Below are 26,127 nucleotides of genomic sequence, written 5' to 3' on the forward strand. Positions count from 1 at the left end.
AAACTGGAAAAAAGCCACAAAATATCCCTCGATAATGCGACAATTCTTCAATCTGATATTCGATGGCCATTTCAAATACTCCTTCCTATATTTATGTAGATATACACTCCCTACTCAAATTATTGCAAGTTCTGTTTTTTTACAACGTTTTTATTAGCTCGTATTCTTATTTGTCCGGTGGTTGTTTGTCCAGTACAAATCTTGCAATCGATTTTTAACTAACTTCCCGACTAGCTAGACATTTGAAACTTTTAGAATATATCAGAACACGATGCCAATGCATTCTTTTAATACTTTTAGCCATCTTTAAGGAGAATTGAATTCATTTTCAGTTAATTCTGTTTTGTATAGAAAGTTATTTCAGAAAAACCAGTAAAAAGTAAAAGACTATGATTGGTTGATAAGGGGGTGGTTCTAGCAACTAAATTATTAATATATACGTGCGTTACTATGGAAATCAAAATGAATTATCAAAATGACATTTCAGTATTCTAAATTTGTTTGTTTTTTATTTACTATCAGCTAGTACAAGTTTGAGCATATTGAGCATAATAATTCAATAGAAAATTTAAAAACGTTGTATATAAAAAGTTCTTTTTATCTTGTAATTATTATTATAAGTGTTACCTATAACAATATCAAATAAAATTTCGGTAGGTACTGTTAAAATTAATAAACAATAATTGTGTCGCTAGATTCCAAAATCACAAGTCCATAATAGATAAATAGGAGAAAAACAGCTTTTTCTTTTGTCAAATACAGTCACAAGGGTGAAAGTTTATATTATTTCGAGTATAGAATATTTAAAATTAATAAATTCCACATTTTGATAATGCAGAAATGTTAGAAACCAGTAGTTCTTCAGCAATTCACAAAAAAGTCAAAAATACCTAAAGGTGGACTTGGCTGATTTTGAAATGTAGCGACACAATTATCTGTGGTAAACTTATTATACGAGTAGTCTCTTTTCCGTGACTCCGCAGCTAGATCTTCGTCGAATATGGTCAATATAATATATATATTATAATGACGTGATGCCCAATCGAATAATTGTATAATATATAATTTTACATTTTACAAAAAATTAAGCATTTCAGCCTACTATTAAAGACATTATTTTGAAGTCGACAACAGATAAACAAAACAAATGAAAGTAGCATCCTGGCATTCGCATGACGCGTTGAAAAAAACGTGCACATTGTGTATTGTCACACTGTATCCTTAAAATTATGGGGAATATTTTTAGCAATACATAAAAAGGTTTATTGTAAGGTTTTAGAAGAACTTCTGGTCATTTAGATTTAGATGACTTCATTAATTTAATAACCGTGAAAATAATTTTCTTATGTATCTAAATACGCAAGACACTTTCCTTGGCAGTGATAAAAAATATGATAATTGAATTAAATTTTATAGGGCGACTTAATAGTAAATCTTTCTGTTATTTTACATGAGAAGCACATTCCTAAATAAATTTAACAACTATTTAGAAATGTGGTTCCTACTTCTTTAGAAGTTTTGTTTCAATTGACATTTACTTGACTTATGACAGTTAAATCCCAAAAAATCAACACGAGGGAAGTTACTTAGCGTTTTTCTTTGCCAGATCTAACATTTTAGAATGGGCATCTAGTTTACAAAATTTGCATCAGGCGTATAGCGTTAAATCTCGCTGTTTTCGACACCACAATCAGCTTAAAACTACTTATAGTATAGCTAGAATAGTATACCAGATTTGCTTAAAATCAACATAGGTGCTAATAGTTTAAATAAATTCCATATGGTAACTAAAATTCTGACTTGCATTTATTTTATTAGTTGTAAAACACGAAATTCTTCTTCAATTTTTGTTCTTATAAAACAATGTTAATAATCACGACATATTTATTAATTGAAAAGCTACTTAGTTTCTAAACAATTTTTGAATTTTGAAAAAATCTAGAATTTTTTGGCCATCTAGTTTATTTTCTTATCGTATCAGCAGGACTATTCTAAATAGTTATCACGGTAACACGTTTCCGTTATTTTTATTGCTTCAAAATAACACGGATATCACTCGTAGCAATTCCATAAACAATGTGGTTATAGATATACAATAATTGTTTACTCAGTTAATACCTACGTCTTACTAGATTCTAAAATGATGTATTTGGAATTAAGTCATTCATTCGACCATGCACGATCCTAATAGGATCATATGGGCCTCCACAGAGTGGAGGTTTGTATTAACAGATTTTTGTTTTTACGAGAATTGAATGTCAGCCACTTGCTCAATCTATTAGGTCCATACTCTGACTCACACGGAAATTGAAAAACAATATGTGTACTTGCTAGAGTGCTAGACCCATGATTCGAACCTGGGACCCACGACGCTATAGGCCGACGCTTAATCCGCGCGGCCATCGTGGGTAGAATTAAGTATGACGTGTTAACTGTGATACTCAACGACATATGTTGACAGCTCGCGGTTAACGTCATGGACGACCGTGCTAAAACATAATTATAAGGATAATAATTATCCTTATATTATATTTATTATTAACCGCCTGAATACGACATAATATCATATTTATCACTTTTTATATATTTTTTGTGAATGACGTTGCTAACACTGGAGATAACTCGATAGAAAATACTTATTATTACGTGTCCGGAAACTTGTATGTATGCAGTTCGCTGTATCACACTTCATCGTGAAAATATTGTATCGGAAATATATGGCCGTATATTAAAAACCGTCCAACCTCTTTGGGTCGTATAGTACCTACTGTCTGTAATTCATGTCTAAATAAAACACGGTTCTCGGAAGCCAGCAGCAAACAAATTTTGAAAATAGCCGATATACTGGATTATTTGTTAGGTTAGGTCTTCATTCTTGAATTCTTGAATTTTGCCAAAATCAGATATGAAAATTGAATTAATGTTCATATTAAAACTAATAAAATTGGAGACCATTAATATAGTAGATAAATACGGTCATCTCTTTCCGATAAAAAAAGCTCACGGTGAACTGTGCCACGGTGAAATGTTTTACGTACAATTTACAATATGTAACCTATTATTATGTTTGGCTTGCGATACTTTGAGTAGGCAGTGTAAGTAGGTACCTACGTTTATTTCCTTTTTACGATCGTTTTGTATGTGCTTTTTAGCTTTTGTTCGACTTCGAAGTCCAAATCCCCCAGATAAGCAAATAGCTTTGTGGTGAAATAACGAGCCCATTCATCATTCAGTCATATGGACAGTTCAGTTCCCAACAGTGGGGCAGTCATTATTATATAATTCGCCAAACATAATAGATAGTAATAAATTGTATAACAATCACGTTGTGTTGTTATACCTCTGTATTTATACAGTGTCTGGCTACTTTTCAAAACTAATAATTATTACAACTTCGCAAGGTTACCGGAAGGCATTGTATTACCATTAAAAAGCCCCCAGCAGGTCAGGGCTATTCTAACATATAACTTAAAAGGTGATAATTATGATAATATAATTATTACATGTATGTCGTATTCAACCAGTTAATAATTATCCCGTAAAGACGTGATTTTTTAACACGACCGATCATGACGGCGCCGCAAGTTGTCATATGTCGTGGAATAGTATCTACTTACTGCAACTTATTTTTAATACGTCACACTTAATTCCAAATGCATTCGAAACCAAGTGAGACGTAGTGCCATATGTAATTATCCAATTATTATTGATAACCGCATTGTTTACGGAATTGCCCTGAGTGATATCCGTGTTATTTTGAATCAATAAAAAAACGGAAACGACGCCTTAGTATACAGTAGTATTCTTAGAATAGCCCTGCTAGAGCTATACTATTACATCCTATGGGGCTATACAGGCCATGCGTTGCATAGATGCGACACACTATAAAGTTGTTGTATTAGTACCCATTGCGATAAATTTTGTAATGGCGGTTTATCTCACAGAGAAAATTGTCTCAAGGGCGCCTCCGAACTTGTCAGCGCCACAGACCTCCGCGTATGTACCATCAGGTACCATAAAACCATCACTGTTTGAGAGTATGTTTCGTGGAAATGCTCTAATTCTCAGTAGACGGTGTATAAAGTGTGGCGGGTCAAACTCGACGGCTAGTCGTTGTAGTGGGCGGAGGCCATATTCGCAGAGTACTTGAACATTGAAAAAAAATGGAGAAATTAGTGTGATGGACCAAAGTTTGCTTGGTCAAGACTCTGGTCTTCTCCATTTTTTTATGGTGTTGAAACTTGGACAATAGTAGAAAATGAAAAACATAACATTGGATTATTTGGGATGTGGTTTTGGATGCGCACGATTAGGGTTACATGTACGTAGGTATTATATTTAGTCGTATCACAGTTTCATTTTAATTTACAAATAATGAACCAACGCAGAAAATATAATTTATCCAATTCCACCATAGCTAGGTACTTACTAAAATGTTCTGGAATCGCTATCAAGTATTGTCATACGAAAATGTAATTTTGTATCTACTATTATCCCCACGGTGGCGTAGTTAGTGGAGTGCCGGTCTCTGAATACGAGGATGTGGGTACGAGTGTACAAACCAACATCTGGCTAATTTTCATGCTGGTGTAATTGATTTGTATGAGTGTACTTTGATTCAGATCAATGACTCAATGAATTGAGTAATTGAGTGAATGACTTACAACCATTTACTTCTAGAGTAGTTCAATCTCTTTAGTTAGGTAACGATTAAGCTGAACTTTGTGTATTAATGTAGGTACCTACCACATTAAAGTTTACTTTTTTTTCCATTATAACAGGGCAAATTTCTGATTCATAATAGATACTAAGAATACTGACCATTTATTTATAAAATTACTGACCAACCACATAGAATACTTACCTATTTTCAAATAAATACCTACCTACCAGATAATAGTATATTATATTTTTTACCAAATATTATACTGTTGGATGATTACTTATATTGAATATAACAAAATGAAGAAATTAACAACAAATGTGGTGTGAAAGTGAAGTGTGGCAGTTAAGTAGTTATCTTCACACAAATATTATTGACAATTACAAACCCAATAATTTAATTACGTTTTAACGGCATTAAAAATATCCACTTTATTTGTGATATTAAAAATATTAAATAATCGTTTAATAATGATTCCCACAGATATTTTATATTAATATATAAACTGCATGCCGAAACTGTTTTCAGGCCTATCGAAGTTTGCAAAGCTGGCGAGGTCGGTGACGAGGAGCAGGTCGGTGCTGGTGTCCCAGTTCTCATCGCACCTCCCCAACCTGAAGGACCCGGCCAAGCAAAGCCACCTAGCTCACGTCAGCTTTAATCATGTCAGTGCATCACAACTTATTTCCCCTATGATTGGATAAATGTTTTAGTAGGTGTTGTGTAGATGGCAGTGGAGTGAATGGTTTGAGTCTGTGATAAATTATTTGACAGTAGTATTATAATTATTTATGGTTACGTTGTGGCTATTTGTACACTTGCATATATATATATATATATTATGAATAGTTTTAATACAATTTGGACACAGAGAGACTTATAGATAGATATATCAATTTCCATAGGGCATAAACTAAACTTTTAATTCATATCATCGACATGTCTAGCCGAATATCGACCATTTAATCAGATTGGCATTTGACTAAATTTCACCCTTCACCCCTAAGGAAATATTCAGCCCTGCTACAAACCTAATGTCACGCTTGAATATTATCATCTTCTTATTAGTGACATTTTCACTACGGGTAAGCTCGTTGATCGATGGGGATACATTTTGGACATGGTCGCGGTAAACAAAATTTCACGATCATCAGAGATTTGAAGTATAAAACAATTTTCAAGTATAAAAATGGAATTTTTTAATAAACTAAATAAAATTAATGTCATGCATAAAATGAAAGTAACTAATATAATTTTGAAATAAACTGAAAATAACACATTTATTTTATTCCTCATTGCCAAAAATATTCTACATACATAGTTTTACCCTCTTTGACATGTATTTGTCAAATAATCTGATTGTACACATACTATGATTCCACTCATTATGACGATTCCTGGTACGTGGCAAATGTCAAAATAAGTGTACCAAACTTAATACAAACTTTTTTTTATTAGAAATCAATCGCAATAAATAACGAATTTGAAACACACCGGGGTACGAGGATTGCCTGTATGGCCCTTATGACAAATTGAAATAAAAGATAAGCTCAGTGCAACAAAAATGCAAATTTAATATAAATTGGGCAAATAACTACTTACAAATTTTTTTTTAAAATTTTAGCACTTTGTATGCCTTCAATATGTTTATGCCTTTTTATTGAAACTTATCACTCAGATCATTCATAACATGACATTCAAATACGCCAAAATTCTTATGACTTCAATGCCCCAAATAAATAATGCTTCCTGTAGTTAAAGAAACGGGTTAAAACTTGTTCTCGTGACAACCAACAAGAAAAATAGATGACATACCTTAATAACCAATTTACAGACAAAAACTGTGTACGAACTTGCAACTATTCTTATTAAAACTATTACATGTATATACATATGCCTGTGTACGAATTGTAGCTCCGTATAATATTAGCAAGTGGTTTATGAAACATTTTTTAGCGTTCTCTATTTTATGTGTTCTGATTTATATAAAGCAGCATATTAGTATTAATTACAAAACGGTCACTTTTACCATCACAAAAACAGTATTTTAATTTGTAATACTAAATATTTTTAAACTATACTCACATAGTTCACTTACACTTTAATAATTTAAATCTTCACTAAAAAATATTAGAAAACATAATATTAGACTGTAAAATATTTCCATTATTTTATTAATTGTTGACTTTGCAACACCTGCTAGTATGTGCATAATTTAGCGGTTTTAAGTAATGTAGGTACATCTTTCAATTCAAAGTTTTCAACATAATTTAACCATAAGTATTTACTTTACAACTTTACAGTAAAGATGTTAAAAAAAACCTTCTTTTATACTTTTATAGAGATGGAGCCGAAATGTATGAAATTTAAGCAAAAATAACGTCCTCTGCACAGCTATTCTTAACAATTAACACTTTAGCACGATTCCGTTATTTTTATTGGTCCAAATTAACACGGAAGCAAATTCATACATACGGCGGTTATCAGCGGTTTTCTACAATAGTTGGTAAATTCGTAATACCTACACTGAAAATTTATGTTGGTAGACATGTTGTGTGAATTATTTGTGGATCTCGGTCAAATTCGGGTATGTTCGTGCTGGCGTATCTGTGGTTTTTCTACCCGAACCTCGAAATTTTGTACTGAAAAGTTAAAGAAGAATTGAACATATCAACATAACCTACATTTTTGTTACTGTCATTGCAATGTATTTATTCAAAAAAAAAATGTGTTACGACTAGCCACTCGATATTTAACAGCTCACAGGGAACTATAAATTGAGGCGGCAGCTGTCACCCGAGATGTAGATTATTTTTCAAAGTAGTCGCATCTCGCATCTGAATTTTCAATGTAATTGATGTACTCTATCTTGCTCTAAAAGTTAATATAGCCAAGAGAGGGGTTGTTAAAACATAGCACTTTTGACAGTTAACTTCTTGTGACCATTAACTGTCTGAATACATAAAGTGATAAAATAAATGTGATATATTTATCACATTTATCACTTTTTGGATGTTAAATGATAATATGTTAGTATAGCCTCGCACGTCTACTGATTAAGTTAGCTACAAGTGACTTCACTTAGCAGTTTCACTGTAAATTCAAATTCACACAATAAGTTAATTACATACATGATTCTATGTGCAGATATTGCCAAAATAACTGTTGAATAGGTACTTAAACTAGAACGCAAGCTGCCATTTTTATTTTGGAGCTGCCAATAAAATATGAAAATAATGAACTCGTTACCGATACAACCACATGTACAATCGTTCAATTCCAAAATCGAATCGCCTTTAAAAATCCTAATACGAAATGACATTTATGCACATATATAGCAGGTATTGTAAAATTATAACGATTATTTATCCATTAACACCATGAACAAAACTATGGTGGTAACAATGACCCATACTGATTTAGATGACAAATTTAGATAAATTTAATGATATTGAATTTAGTGATCTCTTCTGTGATACTGTTTGTTAAAAATAGACATGTTTAGTTGCATGGTTTGAAACTCTGCTGCTAATTGAAAAGTAATTACATAATATTATTATGTATATATTGTGATTGACATGTTTTGGTGTTGTATGTGCTTGTTTGTGGATGACCATTGTATGAATTTTATTAACAAAAATAACGTATAAATATCAGGATATCGACAAATCTTTAAATATTTTATTTATTTAGTATGAATTCTGTGCCAAATATTGATAAATATTTTATTGGATTGAATGTGTCTGAACTAACTTTCAAATATTATTCATAGATGTCTCGATCTTTCACAGATCTGTGCTTCGTAACGTTAGGCTACTGAAATCAGCTATTTAGTGAGTAGTGACACCACTAAATAGTGGCAAAATTGAGAAACACACGTGGAATCTTTCAAAATAGTCAAAAATAATATAGCATCTATCAAAATTCAGCTACATTTTATTTTACATACAAATAAAGTAACTATACTTGACTATTTTACCAGACACCACATGTGTTTCTCAAGTCTGTCACTATTCAGTGGTGATGTCATTTATATCAGTAAGATTAATCAAACGGCGACATCTCTGCATCTGACCCTTAGATGACAATTCTTTATAATATCACCGTAAATCTTGTGATAACTTTAACTTAAACACTTAAAATCATTGCAAGTTTCATTCTTCTTTCAGATAAATGATTAGTATTTTATCTTGATTATTAATTTAACCACAATTAAAATGTTTCTATAACTTTCTCCGCTTCCTCTCTTTTCATACCCAGACAGCACTCAATCTATGTGAATTGCGTATGATTATGTTCACCCACCAGCCATTCTGTTGTAGTGGCTGGCCGATAGGATGATGCTCTTAGACGTTCTGCCGTATAGTATACCAAAATTTAAAAATCACCAAGTATACTTAATATGTTTCCAAACCATAGAATAAAACAGGCACTTATATGATACGGTTAACCAAATTATATATTTATGAAAGTGAATTATGAACGAATGGAATAAATGTTGTAAACTATGTATTGATCTTTTACAGTTGTTTCTCAGCGATCTCTCTAAAATATACTGTTTCTTTTTTACATGCTGCCCAATCAATTTCATCTAACATTCACGATGGACTCTCAATTCAATACTGTAATATTTAAAATAATTACTAAAACATTATAATGCAAAACAAACACATACAATAATTAATGATTAATTTATTCTAACCGCTTTGGTGTAAACTGTCTATGATATATATGTTATCTTTCTCTCTCTTGCTTATTTGTGATCTGTGAGAACACTATTATCCATAACCAATGATAGATGATGAGTCTAAACTCCGATATAATGCCCCAGTATAGACAAGAAGCGCCCAAAACCCCCCCTCACATATTACTCCATTATTGCGCTTTTAAAGCGATATGGGATTGGATAATATTATGTCTCACATTCTACACCGCAATAATGGTTCCTTATAACGTAGCATTTAAGAATAAGACCAGCGAGGACGTGTCCTTGCTGGTGGTAGATTCGATCGTAGACGTGATTTTCTTCATTGACATTGTTTTAAACTTTCACACGACGTTCGTGGGGCCCGGCGGCGAGGTAGTCAGCGATCCCAAGGTCATCAGGATGAATTACCTCAAGTCCTGGTTCATTATCGACCTGCTCTCCTGTCTGCCGTATGACGTCTTCAATGCCTTTGACCATGATGAAGACGTAAGTTGACAACTGCATAAATTTAACCATTGAATCATTCATACATAAAACACATTCATACATAAATACAGAAATTTCCTCCTTCCTCATATAAAAAATTTGTTTCAAAAATCTACGTTGGTTTATAATGTCGTGGATACCAGGTTTGAGTCCTGGGTCTGGCAAATACACATATTGTTTTTCAATTTTTGTTTGGAGATAGAGTATGGACCTAATAGGTTGACAAGTGGCTAACATCCATTTCTCGTAAAAACAAATTATGATCCTATTAGGATCAGACATGATCAAAAAAAAGGAAAAAATGAAAAATCATTTACCTATTGATGGGTTAGCAGATATTGTATGTCCAGTTTTCGCCGAAATTTAGTTATTATACACAAAATACTCGTTTACGTTACCTTTAGGCTGTAAAAATAATATTGATTGTCCAAAAAGATCTTTGAGAAGCAATTACTATCAATTTTCTCAATACATTAATATCTGTGCACCAACCCATTGATATACCCTTCTACATAACATGCATGATTCATTTATAAAAATATCTTAAATGGCGCCCAATGTGGGGCTTGAACAAATGAGCTACAGATGTCTCAGTACTTGTGAAGAACTCTAAATAAAATAATTTCTCTGTATACAAAGTAAGATCACTTTCATTTACCATAATATTTGAATATTTAGATGTTAGGTTACGCTGAGGGCTCTGATTCTATGGTGCCCTTGTATTTGTATAGTAGATAGGTGGTTGCAAGCTCGATCTCATGCCTGTAAAAATAAAATTATAATATTCAATGTATGTTTGATTCAGAGTACTAACCCAATTGGTCGGGTATAAAAAAATCCTCATATTCTTCATCATTGTGCCTTCCACTGTGAAGGCTTAAAATATTATACTCTACTTTTGCAAGGCCAAACAAACAATCGATCATAGTAAAAATTACCAGAAAAACAAAACTGCTATCCGTAAATTGTTATTTTTATCCAATTCAATCTTTGTAAAATACAATTGCATTTTTCTGGTTAGTATCAATGTTTGAATGGTGATTTCAGGGCATCGGCAGCCTGTTCAGTGCCCTGAAAGTAGTGAGACTGCTTCGCTTAGGAAGAGTGGTGCGAAAACTGGACCGATACCTGGAATACGGAGCGGCCATGCTAATCCTCCTGTTGTGCTTCTACATGCTGGTGGCTCACTGGCTGGCCTGCATCTGGTACTCGATAGGTCGCAACGACGCCGATAACGGAGTCCAATACTCTTGGCTGTGGAAGCTGGCCAACGTGACGCAGAGTCCCTATTCCTATATCTGGTCTAACGAATCCAATGGGCCCGAGCTCATCAACGGGCCGACGAGACGGACTATGTACGTGACCGCGCTCTACTTCACCATGACTTGTATGACGTCGGTGGGCTTCGGAAACGTGGCCGCCGAGACGGATAATGAGAAGATCTTCACCATCTGCATGATGATCATAGCAGGTGGGGATCGGTGCTTCTGTTATTTGTCCGGGGTGTGGCAGGTGTGACAGTTCCATGTTGCACGCACTCCCCTTTTCTTTTTTTTGGTTTATGTATTTTGTGTTGTTTTTACGTTTGATGTTTTGGTTTTATGTTTTATTGTAGTTACCTACCCAATAAAAACGGCATAAAAATATTATGAACAATTAGCGGACGAGAGACAGGCAGAACTTTATAACACCATTTAAATATTTGTGACGTTATCTGTCATGTCATATCAAAAACTAATTTGGGATACAATTTTAGGACCTAATGCATAGTAATATTCATTTAAATAAGTCGGCTTATACCTTCTTTAATCACTCAATTTTCAGACGCAATATAACATAAAAAATACTGCAAAATGATACTCATGGCGAGGTCCCTGGTGGTGAAATCGAAACCAAAGTGACAGCTGACATCTAATTTTCGTAACGTTTTCTAAAAAGAAATCTAGTATTCCTATATAGTTTTTACAAAATTGTTTTGAATACCTACCGATTATCTGCGCAATTATGAATTTACATATACTATAAAATTTTCATACTTTTACCAATATTATGTCAATTGCTTTTTTTAATAGGTACTTAATTTACAAAAAAGCATATTTTTGAACATGAGAACAATTTAGATCGCGGAAAGCGTTGTCGCCATATTATTAATTGTTTTGATAAAATGTTATATATGTATAAAGATCGTAATTAATTACTATTACATAACGCCACCATATTATGCATTGGTCCCAATGATTTGGAGGTTCCCTACAGTTTGCTTAATGACAAATTGAGAAGCTGAGGGTGGAACAAGTACAAATGCACAAGTGACCAAGTTAAGTAAATTGTCTTTAAAACTATATATAAATGTGATTGTAAATTCTACATACCTAACTGTTTTCAACATGATGTACGTAAATGACGTATTTGTTTTCAAATATTGATATTTCTTGACGTAGTTAGATATATTTTTTACCACGTTTTTATTAGCTCGTATTCTTGTTTGTCCGGTACAGATTTTTTCTTGTTTGTCCAAGATTTTTAACTAACTTCCCGACTAGCTAGACATTTGAAACTTTTAGAATATATCAGACCACAACGACAATACATTCTTTTAATACTTTTGGCCATCTTTAAGCCGAATTGAATTCATTTTCAGTTAATTCTGTTTTGTATGTTTCGGAAAAAATTCGTTAAAAGTAATATTTACTACTCACTATTATTGGTTGCTAAATGGGTCCTAGCAACTAAATTATTAATATATACGTGCGTTACTATGGAAATCATTATGAAATGTCAAAATGACATTTCTGTATTCTATAATATTTATTCAGCATTTCTCAAGTACAATATAAAGTTTTTATTAATACATAGAATTGTCAAGTTTATATGATTCAACAGAAAATTTAAAAACGTGGTATATAAAAAGTTCTTTTTATCTTGTAATAATTATTCTTTTTGTTTGACGAAAGAAAAATTATTCAAATCATTATATTCAATACTATAGTTTTAAACAGAAACAACTAAATGATTCTAACGTTTGGATGATGCCATTCGATGTAGAAAGATTTTTTCTGGAGAATTCAGTAAAGGAACTAGTCAAAAAATCTTAAATGTATCATAAATTGAAAAAGTTTTTCTGGTATTAATCATTTTTTTTAAATATCTACAGGAAGGAACTCTGGTTATTGAATGATAAAATTGATTTCTATTAGGTTACATTAAATAAAACACATTTCCCTCAAAAATCAAGGTTTTTAAATTGAAATGAGAGTCAGATGCTACAAATAAAATGATTATAATTTTTCATACAAAGCATGTATATGATTTAATCCTTTTTCACGCATAAATAGATATGTGGTGATGTGAAAACTGTTCCTAACTAAATTTTTTTATTACAATATGTCACTTACTCATTTCATCCTCAGCTTATCAATTAGTTTTCTACAATATTCCATTAAAAAATATGAATTCAATTATGTCAGCAGTCCACTAATCTTTAACATAGGTACTTCTACACTTTCAAAATTTGTATTATATAAAATATAATATTACAACTGATTAGGTACTATTATTTGAAAAAAAGAGTGGTTTGATCTATTGCACTTTCTTTATTATAAACTTTCATAATATGAGAGAAAAATATTCTAGTGTTTAACTGTTTCTTCTTTAATGTTTACTTACCTATTTTAATGCTTTTGTTTCTTCTGACCCTTCCCTGCATTTATGATTTAACTTTGGTTAACTGTCTCACCTGTGAACGTCCCGTCGTGTGCAGTCAGAAATCAAATTAAATGTGTCACCCGAGTGCTGTGTGCTACTTTTCACGAGTACCAACTTATCACATTAATTATTATTAGTTTACTCTTCTTATTGTGATACTGATTTTCATAATTAATTGTTGTAACATTCTATAATACTACATACACAATTTGTCGTGGTTGTATTTCTTCCAAGGTAAGTGGTTTGAGTACTTACTAAAACTGTACTATTAAAATGATTTATCAATACTTGATTGACACATAATTGATATTGTAAGTTTCAAAGTCGGTAATCTCAATATTCTGCAATTTTTAGATATTATGTAGTCGCAGAAACCTGTCAAGCACAAAGTCTGAACAAAAACGAACCATAAGTGCGAGTGAGAAAGCATTCAGCACGCTTATATCTCCGCAATATGCGTTAAAGTAAGATAGAATATCTACGGCTGAATTAAATATTTTTTAGAAACGTCGCCAGTAAATACTGATTTGAATGATTACATTCATTTTTTTAAAACTGTGAGCATGTTTTTGTGTTAAAGTTAAATATAAAATTGAAGTTCTACTGTGCATTATACGCAAGAAATACGGCTTTATTTTGTCGAGCAATAGCCACTCTCTTTATATTTATGACGGAAAATTAAATATTTTCGTTTTATAAGCATATTCGTAAACAATTAGAGAAAGCATAAAGCGAAATAAAATAATATATCATTATCATGTATCAAATTAGTCCTAAAATATATCAAATTAATGGTGGCTGATGAATATAAACAACTTTGCAATTAACTACCTACCAGCTTAATACTACTTAGAGCAAAGCCACACGGGCGCCGCGTGCGCGCTGCGTCGCGAGACCGCTGTATTCCCACTGCAATCAGAAGTGAGAACGCACCGCTATTGCGTACTCACTCCCACTCGCAGTCGGAATACAGTCTCGCGACACAGCGCGTACGCATCGCCCGTGTGGTTTCGCTTTTAACTAACAAACTTAGCGGAGGTGGATTTGATATTTTATGAATATACAGACGATGGAAAAGTATTTAGAGAATCATAATGAATAGAGAAGATATCAAGTTTGAAACTAATAGAATCAAATTGATGTAAAAGATACTAGAGACATCTAGTGATGAAATTTTAAATTACTGGTTTATCTTTGAATTTTAAAAAATTGTATTAAGTTATATATTTCGTAATTCCATAACTAGATGTCACTAGAACCACTATACTCCCTGTTTAAAGGGATTACACCCTGAAATAAAATTCCCAATCTTGCACAATTGACTAAATTTCAATGAGCCGTTTTCCAGCACTGCTTTACGCCACAATCTTCGGTCACGTCACAACGATCATCCAGCAGATGACCAGCGCGACGGCAAAGTACCACGACATGCTCAACAACGTGCGAGAATTCATGAAACTCCACGAGGTTCCTAAAGCCCTCAGCGAGAGAGTCATGGACTATGTGGTGTCTACGTGGGCCATGACCAAGGGACTGGACACCGACAAGGTAAATCAGGTCAGCCGAACAAGATGTCTTCTAATGGATGAGTGCCTTTCTTTTCGAGTCCATTATTTCTTTCTATCTGTTTAGAAAGTATGTAACAAATGGAATGATGCATTTTAAATATACATTTAAATACTAAATATTTTTTTTTAATCGTGAGTCTGATTTTATACAGAACTAGTTGAGGTACCCAGGCTTCGCATGATGTCACGTGCGTCGTTGATTCATATACATTTCTCATTTAACACTGTATCCACTGGATTCGTGCCAATGTACTTTTATCAATTAAGCTACGAAAATCCTACTTAATTACAATGAAATTAACTAGTAGTTGTTATACGAAACACTTATCAAATTGAGTTAATGTCTTTTTTTAATGTACCTATATTTAAAATAACTGTTTAATCGAGGAATGCTGTATGTCACTATGAAAATTATTCTGAGCAATCTTAATACTTAGCCATACTTCATGTGCTTGCAACATATAACAATTGTCATAATAGAAATAACCTATATGTAAGAGATATTATTTATAGTCTAAATTCTTTGGTAATAACTCATTTTCTCCAAATTTGGACTTCCATATTTAACCTTTCGCTACAGATATAACATAATGAGTTATTATTAACACACCTTCTATTTCTATAAAATCAGACTCGTCGATACATATTCAATAAAATCTAATACAAGTCATAACATAACTTTACAGAATAAAATAATCATAATACATTTTGTCAACAAATTATACTATATTTCAAAATAACATACCTATCTACATATTTATATAATATCTTGAAGGAGATAATATTATTATTAATTATATTATTTATTTTGTATTCTTTTTTTTCCATTATCAGTTAAAGTTGTTTTTAAATGACACATTCAATTAATATTCTTTACCATCAACCAAAGTGTTCCCAAAATATTACTAAAACGAATCATCATTTTACCCTGCCAACTTAAACATAATGTTTATTTCATATAATCTTATACTTTTAAATACCTACCGTAAAGTGACAATTCACTCAAGTCAAGGCATGAAATTTTTTTAGCACTTTTGTTGTTTTGAAATAATTCAACGCAAATGATAATAATTCATAATTCTACACATTACGGCATGTAAAATCTATACCACTTTTATTCGTGCACTTCTAAATAACGCAATTTTACTTTTAAATGTTTCCAAATTGTAAATCCTTCTCTCCGACATACTTTTTTTCAAATATACACCTCCGATAGGTAATATAACTACTAGAAAAAATCTTTTTTGTAAAGAAATACGACGCCCAACGTAACTTGAACCAGTAACCACTGGATTCGTACCAATGTGGTTTACCAACTAAGCTATGGGCATCCTACTTAATTAGGACGAATTTAACTAGTAGTTCTTACATGAAATGCTTATCAAATTGCAGTAATGTTGGATATTATCAGTTTTGTGTTTTAAATTAAGGTTTCAATGATAATTAATTTCACTAATTACTAACCAACGCCCGGATCACTCCAAATTTTCAGTTATAACGTACTTGCACTAGCTAATTTAATAAACCAATTTATTTTATTCAATGAATAATTCATTGATATATTGAATATATATAATTTGAGAATACTTCAGATATAAAACTACTATTATGAAAAAATACGACGCCCGATGGGACTTGAACCTGTAACTACTGGATTCACGCCGATGTGCTACCTTTTTTTATTAATTCAGAATATTCAAGAATAAATGACGTAGATGTTGCCACTTGTATTCCTAACAATATGGTTATTATAAAATTAAATCAATTATTTTGGGATGGATTTTAATACATTTCAAAATAATCGATCTCTGCCCCATAGGCGCCCATATACTTATTAAGTGCTTTGGAGTGGAAATGGTCATTTACCGAGGGGTGGAGGTAGGCTGTTAAGATCCGACATAAATAGTGCACAATAAACATTGTCTGCCATATGTATTTATTTTTACTGAACTAATAATACAAATTGCAGATGATATTGGTTAGTTTTAAAAATTCAATTAAGCCCTGCTTAAACCGAATATGGGTGATCCAACAAAAATAGTGACAGACACTTTTTCAGCCATACTTATTTGTTTTCGTTGAATTAAATATACATATTATTACAGAATCTGTTGATTAGTTTTTTAAATTCACTATGCCAAAAACAAACCATAATAGATAAAAAAAATATTCTTCTATAGGTATATAAAACATCCAAAATTATGTATGATTTAATGGCATAATTTAAAATATTTTATAGATAGATGAATATTTTGTGACAATTATCTATTACGGCTCGGTTACGCAGGGTCTAATTGATTTTTAAAAACTAACCAACACCATCTCTTATTTGTAGTCTTACTTCAATGAAAACAAATATGTATAACTGAAAAAAGTGTAGTATGCACTATTTATGTTGGATCTTAACAGCCTTCCTCCATCCTTTACCTATGATAAATGGTTAGTCATCTGTTCTATAAGTTTTCGATGGGTACATTAAATATTAGGTTTAAATGGTCAGTGAGACAGATAGAGGAAAACAGGTCTCGATAACTGAGTTCCGGCAGCCATTTTACGTAACTCCATGAGATCTCAACGAATCCAGACGTTTATGTTCTTTCTTTTCTTTTGAAATTCTTTTGATTCTTTCACCCAGAACCGCTTTCGCTGAAAAATCTTGTTATATGTTCATAAACTCTCCGGTTCACCTCACCAGTGAACCATTGAATATTTTTTGACATAAAATCTTAAGGTACATTGATCGTGTCGTGCAAGGGCGTCCATAATATTATAGTCAGGCGGCTCTCGTGGTGCAGTGGATAAGGCACTGGCCTTCCGCCCGAGAGTTCTGGGTTTGATCCCGGTGAGGACACAATATTTATGTACTTTTCTCAAAGCCTGGGTGTTTGTGATTGTCCATAATTACTAACAACCACCTTGTACGAAAAAGCAAGGACATGGTTATTAATAATTCTAAAAAAAAAAAATATATATAATATTATTATAGTGAATGATTTCAAATTATTATTGATTATTTTAAAAATAAATTACTTATATTCAAAATAGATACATAAGTAATATGTATGTTATGATATGACTTGAATATAGTTAAATTTAATGAAACTACATAAAAATAACCTATTGTATATTTTCCTATTATCAGCACTCTCTTTATAAGCATTTTGTTTCGCCTATTATAAAAATAACCTGAATTTTATTAATGTATTATAAGTGTTATTTTAATTATAATATAATATACTTTCACTGATCTCGACCTCTAGAATGAGAATTTTTCCATTCGGTTGTCATCGCTGGACACTGTTAATGTATACACTGGTGTTCGTGAATTGGTAGCGATCACAAACAATAGTTTAATGTTAATGCATATGCCATACCTCACATCTTGTACAAATGCCCAGTCTAAAAAAGTATACTATTTCTATAACAAAGTGTGGTCGAGCTCAGTGATATTATTTTTAATTATTGTCTCTATAACTGTTAAAAATTCAGGGTAAAGCACGAATAGATGCCCCACGTTAGTTTTTTTAACACGTTTGCGGACACGACGTCTATAAACGTCGTATTCTGAGAAATGTGATATGACAGAACGTCCATTGATGTCCTGTACTGTGGAACAGGATACGACATGACGTATATAGAAGTCGTATTTTGGATTAAAACAATATGTTCCCTGTCTACTTGTGTCACAATGTGAATATCTTTCCATTAGATAGTGTCATATAAGATTTAACTCAATTCTAAACATATACCAAAATCGAAAAGATAGATATATAAAAATGAGTTAACACATTCACGGACGCATCTAAGCTAATAAATGTTACTGATATATAACATCTATTGAAATTATTGTATATAGAATATTTTACTTACTTTTTTTTTAACTTTTCGAATTAAATATATAGAAATGCTATTAAATTTGCGATGTTATTAATATCTGTTTAAAAAAATCAACACAACAGTCACTTCCGAAGACCATGAGTAATATAATCCAAACTAGGTTATTATCATTAACTAGGTAACAAAAAAAATAAGTACTTTTGACCATGTATGCACAAGTGGTTGGCTAGTTGCCCCATTGAGGTAATGATAGATGCCATTAGGTGATACAAAAACAAATATTTATTGAACTTATGCAATATTTGTGTACATACCTACAAAAAATATATATGATGATGACCGATATAGTGCTGTAGGTCACAGGTTCAAATCCTGGGTCTGACAAATACACATATTATTTTTCAATATGTTTTTGGAGTCAGAGTATGGTGGCGACTGTTAGTCACCTCTGTACAAGACATAAATAAAAAATAATGCAATCGTCGTCTGTAAGTAAATTTATGAGTGGTTCAAAGTGGGCCATCTATCCCCACTTTACCTTATGTATGTTATTTTATAATTGAAAACAGTGTTAACACGCATATTCTTAGTTTTAAGACAAATCAAATTCAAGCTTTGTTTATAAATAAATAAAAACAATTTGATTAATTTAAAATTAAGTCATAGATCTCTGCATAACTCCTTTATCAAAATTTGATCACCAGTGTGCACCATCTAGTATTTTTTCACTTTTCACTAATAAAATGTGGTCAACACTATTTTACAGAATAAATAGATATATACCATAGATCAGGGGTGGCGAACCTATGGCACGCGTTTGAAGAGAAAAATAACTATAGGTAATAATAATGGGAGATCACATTGTATAAAAAATACCAGGCAATTACTCTTCAAGAATAAGCATTACGTTTAATGTAAACATATAATTGCATCGGTCAGTTCTTAGACTTGATCGATTTACGATGCTTGAGACCACTGTAGCGAGAGAATGCCTCATCTGATCGGAGCAATTCTCGTGTCAATTTGTGCAATAACAACCTAACTAATTAATACATTAACAAACAATTTCATTTCTACCTACGAAAAATGACTGCACCAAATAAGAAACAAAAACTTGGTGAAGCTAGTAGTTGTAATTCTGGAGACAGTTTCAAAATTAATTGGCGGACCGAAATGTATGGCGTAATTGAAAAAAGTGATAAAGCTAAATACGTGTGCTACTTATGTTCTGTGAGTGGTATCTAGAACATCATTTTTTTAATAGAATATTTGAAACTATTTTTTCCTCATGAAAAACTGCTCGGCACGTCAGACAGTTGAAAAATAATATTTGGGAAATTTTGGCACACGTACATAAAAAGGTTCGCCAACCCTGCCATAGATAGTCAGAAATACCCTATCAAACAAATTTAAACCTTTTTGTGAAACTAATAGCTTAGAGGCGATTCTCATAGATGGCATAGTTAACTCAATTTTAACCAAAATGAGGGTTTATTTCGATATAATGACATCTTGAGAAATCGTATTCAGACAGGTTTTTCCATAATCCAAACCATAAATTGTTTTGAAAGATTCATGTGAAATCCCAAGATGCATCCATATGGAATCAATATTGCAAACTGGAAACAAACTGCAGAGGACAAAATAATAATAAAGTATTTCTTTCAAACTGCATTTCAATGGCTTTAATTGTCCGTAAATCTATCTAAATCTCATCTGACATTTTTGACAATATTTAAGAATCTTATTTACCTATAATTTTACATTTTCCAAATTTTGAAACCTGAAATGGCATACAGATCTTCTGTGCAGTTCCAATTTCAAATATTATGATAACGTTTGTAAATGCATTAATTCATTAAAACACTTTGAAAACCACTTCCTTAACTTGTTGGACGAGGAGCATTTAATTACTATTTAATTACCGCATTTAAATAACATGCTAATTATATCGAATGGCCAATTAATTAGTGTACAACTGGTGTACCATCCACGTGGAAAGGATTAAAGCATAAAAACATCCTCTTTTCGTCTGTAAATCCGTAAAGATGTCAAATTATGGACAAGGCAATGATGACGTAATTCATATTTTTTTCTATTTATTGGTCGATTTCTATTTATTACTGAATGTCAGTTTTGTTCTCATACGTAACAATAAAAAGCAACAACATGGCACCGGGCAACAATTAAATTTTACGGTTACATTCTCATGCTTTCTCTTGACTTTTATAGGTGTTGAACTATTGTCCAAAAGACATGAAAGCAGACATCTGCGTCCACCTGAACAGGAAAGTATTCAATGAGCATCCGGCATTTAGATTAGCGTCTGACGGCTGCTTGAGGGCGCTGGCGATGCACTTCACCATGTCACATTCGGCACCTGGTGATCTCCTCTACCATACGGGAGAATCCATCGACTCGTTGTGCTTTATCGTTACCGGAAGTCTAGAAGTTATACAGGACGATGAAGTTGTAGCTATTTTAGGTAAGAAGAAACGATCAAGACACTATAATAGAGTGAGTAAAACAAACTTTTCATATTACAATACATGACAGTGATTCCAGCAGCTCTATTCCATCTAATAGCGTCTTTTTGTTATTTTTCTTAACCCGAGATAATTCTGATAACTTCTGGATCAATTCTATATAATATAAGACGGTTATCTAAATTGCAAGTTAACACTGACCACTGACATTTCTTATTATATCACTTTAATGTTTGGTTAACATAAAAAAACATATCAAACTGAAATTATGATGTTATATCGCGGTAAATTATTATTGCTGTGTTATAATATCGCGTTTATAACATTATGTCACAATATTACATTGTATATACTAGATTATAAAAAGGTACATTGTCTGCAATTTGTTATGAATATTTCGTATAAGCAATGATTTGTGACAGACAAGTAAGACGACAACTATAACCTGACTCACGGCGCAGTGGCACTAGTGTCACAATGTGAGCGATATTTTCCCTAATCGCCGTAACTCAAGTTATAATGTTGTCCTCTATTTCGCTCTATATGGTTGGTCTAGAATTAATGTTATTTTTGACAGTAGGTAGGTACCTACCTACATACTTAGACATACATACTAAACTCTTGGAATGCGTCATAGCATCTTTATCACTACTATTTATTGTTTTGTTGGAATAGAGCAGCAGAACATTTTTAGTATAGATAAATTGAGGCCTCCTGCGGGAAAAAAGCAGCATCATGATAACGCTAGTTTTCAATTAATCAGTTCAAATGATGCACCATTATTATATTACAATATAGTCTACGTACTAAGCACCATAGTCTACATACCTATTAAGCTAATAAATATTTAAGCTTTACAACAGATTATAGGTACTAGAAGTTTTAAAGTGGTGACGAGCAATGTAGGTATTCTCAATAAAAAAATTGTAATATTATTTTTTAATCGCTATATACTCAAAACGAAAATTTCAGAGTAACATAACTTTTTAGGAGAGAAGCTACAATACACTTATCAATCTCTCCGTTGGCACTGCATTGAATGCCAAAATTTATACAGTCCCACAAACTTATCTGAAGAACGGACAAAAATGAAACTATTATGACGCCATATGGATGCCATATTGAATTCGTCATTCTACTGTCAGATTCTGTCCAGTTGCGAGTCTTGATTGGGTAGTTTTCGACTGTGGCTACCCGATCAATTCTTCAGATAAGTTTGTAGCACGGTGCCTACCATTTTTCAATGTAGGTACCAACATACAGAATACTAATATTTCTATGGCTACGAATTCAACCACACAACATTAAAGAAAGGATAAAAAAATTGAGGAATCGCCATCAAAGGTCTCACTGTCTCTATGTGGACCGGACAAATGCTTAACATTATTTAGGTGGACAAAATCGACTGCTTAGTGAGTGGCAACACCACTAAATAGTGGCGAAATTTAACAATGCAAGTGACAATAATTATTGTCGAAATAGCCGGGTGTGTCATGCATCAAATTAAGATAAGTAGGTATAATGTTGTTTTTCGTTGTGCCAAAATTGCATAATGCCACATGCGTTTATCAACTTTGCAACTATTTGGTGGCAGTGCAACTTATGTTGGTTAGGTTAATTTAATGACATTTGCCCTAAGTGTCCATAAATAATATGAAAGGGGTTTCTCGAGATTTCATAGAACACTATTATTATACTTACGATTAGTCAGTCAAGGTGACCATGTTTCACCCATTTACCATACCATCAAAAATGTCATGGTAGATAAGGTAACTGTCAAAATTCTCAACTAACTTACAGTACAAGCAACTCTAAAATAATAAATTAACAAATTTTTCTAACAGTCATTTATTGCATAACTCCAAATTTGATTCAAGTTATGTAATTTCAATTAAAGATGTTTGCTGATTCTCACAATGCTAATGTCATTTTGTATCGTTTTCAGGTAAAGGAGACGTATTCGGAGATTCATTTTGGAAAGACAGCGCCGTGGGACAGTCAGCCGCCAACGTGAGAGCACTGACATACTGCGACCTTCACACGATAAAAAGAGACAAACTCCTCGAAGTACTCGACTTCTACCAGGCGTTCGCCAACAGCTTTGCCAGAAATCTCATCCTCACCTACAACCTCCGGCACCGGCTCATCTTCAGAAAGGTCGCCGACGTCAGAAGAGAGAAAGAACTTGCTGAGAGGAGAAAAAACGAACCCCAACTCGACCAATCCCAGGATCACCTGGTTAGAAAGATATTCTCTAAGTTTAGGAGAGACCGGGCCGCTCATACCCCACCCGCTGTACCTCCCACTAGTGGAACGGATGCGGAAAAAGGAGACACGAGCGACGAGAAGAGCTCAGCTAGGCCAATGTCCACAACTAAGCTATCAGCTGTTGCCGAAAAGGATGACGGGTCAGTTTCCGGCTCCAGCCAGGCTGGCCCGGCCGTATCCGCCGGTAAGCGGCCCAGCAAATGGGGGCGATTGCTAGGGAGTTCGAGTCTCGATTCGGGATCTGAAGCAGCGGCGCCCCCGGCTCCTTTTGCTAGAAGTCTGAGTGCAAGGGACGCCACCAAAGACCGGCCTAATTCCTCGTCTTCTTCCGGCTCCGGATCCGCTGCCCCTCCGCATGCCTCCGGTAATAAAGTATTCCCTAAGCTGCAAAAGCTATCGGCTGCCGCTCCTGCACAGGTCAAACGGCAGGACACCATTGAGGAGATCGTCGAAGTAGAGGACATGGTCCGGGAGAGAGCACGCATCGACCGCTCATTGAGTCTACGCAAAGTCGATTCGTATGACTGCGGCTTGCGGGATCCGGCTGCCGCGCTACTCTATGCTGCCCCCGACCCACCCGACTGCCGCGACGTCATGGCTAACATGATGGACTTCAAAGTAGATGTCAAGCTGGAGATCCAGAGGCTAAATCAAAAAATGGGACGGATGGAAGACCTATTAGGAGAATTAGTGTCGAGATTGACAGGCGGCAGCTCGTCGGGATCTCAAGCGTCTCCTGGTGAGCCTCCAGCGGGAGATGGCTCCGTTCCCGTTCCCGCCGCTGGCACCTCTACGTCCGGCGGCGGGAATGGCCTAGGTCCACTGATGCTGAGGAAGCGGCGCTCCAAGAGCCGCGCGAAAGGCGCTGCTCCGACACCACCCGGCCCATCTTCCCCGCCGCGCCCCAGGGACTTCCTTTAGCGGCCGCTCGACCCTTAAGTTAATCGCTGTAATATTTCAATGAACATTATATACGTCACCGAGGTCCACTTTGAATAATGTTAAGTTTGATTTAGCAATGGCGCGGGGGAGATTGTGTATGCCCGCGTATAGATAAGGCTTCGGGGAAGCGAGCGTAGCGAATATTTAAGCAATCTATTGTTCCGTTTTGAATTTATCACGCCCGCCTTCTAAGAGTGTAGTCGTACGGACGAGGGTCTAGGACGATTGAGAACTGTCATCTGGGAGCTGGGACAATTAGATGCCGGTTGTTTTGATGCCACTACAGATGAATAAAATGTATGATGAAATGCATGTACGTAAAGACTTTAAACAGCAAGTAACATACACCCACAATGGCCGCACGGCTTAAGCGTTGGCCTATTGCGTCGTGGATCTCAGGTTAGAATCCTGGGTCTGACAAGTAGTTACACATATTGTTTTTCAATTTGTGTTTGAGTCAGAGTATGCACCTAATAGGTTGAGCAAGTGGCTGACATCCATTTCTCGTAAAAACAAAATCTGTCAATACAAACCTCCACTCTGTGGAGGCTCATATGAGCCTATTGGGATCGGACATGGTCGAAAGAAAGAAATAACCAAAGAATATAGAGTAACTTTACTATACTAGAAAGTATAAAAACGAAATATTGTTGAGTTGTAGATTTAGTGCATCAAGTATTGTGCAGCGTTGCTTATCGCTTATCAGATATATTGAAGGTTTATGCAGTCAGTGTAATCACGATTTTACATTTGTATATTATGTTTTTATTAAAAATCGTACAAAGTGCTTTAGGTTTAGGGCATACTATGTCAATGTGTTCTTTCACCTTTTCAAGAACGTTCCTTTTCTTTAGAACAGACACTGTTTTTCTTTACTGAGACATTATTTGAATAAGTGTAAACAAAAAAAATCAATAAAAAACAACAAACTTGAACCATCAGGTTGTTACTTTGGCTTTGGGTACTGCACTCATAGACTTCTATAAAAAGAACACACATGTGTCTGGAATTTATTTCAATGATATCATGCATTAAATTTTAATACGTAATTTTGCGAAAAATAAAAATGTAAAATCGGGAATTAAATGTACTAAAATAATTAGGGAGTGATAACAAACGTCTATTTTGTCACATTTCATCCACGCCAAGATAACCGTTGTCTACTTACACGTCTTCCAGATTGCTGTGCCAAATCGTCTCATTCCCACGGACGTACGATCGCTCCTTACCGCTTCTTCGACTGTGCAATTAATAAAAATATTTCTTAACGCGACCCTGTACATTTCCAAAACGACTGACTCTAAAAAAATGGAAATTCAAAAGTTACTCGCGATAAAGTGATTCCCACATGTTGATAATAATTATTAGATACCTACTATGTGAAGTATGGTATATATTAAATTTCGTTTTAATATTCGATAACATGAATAATATGTTTATTGAATTCGGTTGTTATTTAACAGA

At 33.7% G+C, this 26,127-nt stretch overlaps 1 protein-coding gene across 1 annotated transcript in view; it reads left to right on the forward strand.

Moving 5' to 3' along the window:
• The window catches only part of eag (potassium voltage-gated channel protein ether a go-go), a 319,631-nt gene extending 293,915 nt beyond the window's left edge, over positions 1-25,716 (forward strand). Inside the window, exons 5-10 of the mRNA XM_085948780.1 lie at positions 5,192-5,328; positions 9,495-9,857; positions 10,905-11,328; positions 14,911-15,110; positions 21,200-21,452; positions 23,399-25,716. Coding sequence (XP_085804906.1) covers positions 5,192-5,328; positions 9,495-9,857; positions 10,905-11,328; positions 14,911-15,110; positions 21,200-21,452; positions 23,399-24,642 — 2,621 coding nt within the window. The 3' untranslated portion in view covers positions 24,643-25,716. The remainder of the gene's footprint in view (positions 1-5,191; positions 5,329-9,494; positions 9,858-10,904; positions 11,329-14,910; positions 15,111-21,199; positions 21,453-23,398) is intronic.
• The last annotated feature ends 411 nt before the right edge of the window (positions 25,717-26,127 follow it).

This window comes from Rhyacophila brunnea, unplaced genomic scaffold (genome assembly GCF_057557595.1).
Source record: "Rhyacophila brunnea isolate RB1 unplaced genomic scaffold, BYU_Rbru_1.0 scaffold_21, whole genome shotgun sequence".
NCBI classification, from domain to species: Eukaryota; Metazoa; Arthropoda; class Insecta; order Trichoptera; family Rhyacophilidae; genus Rhyacophila; species Rhyacophila brunnea.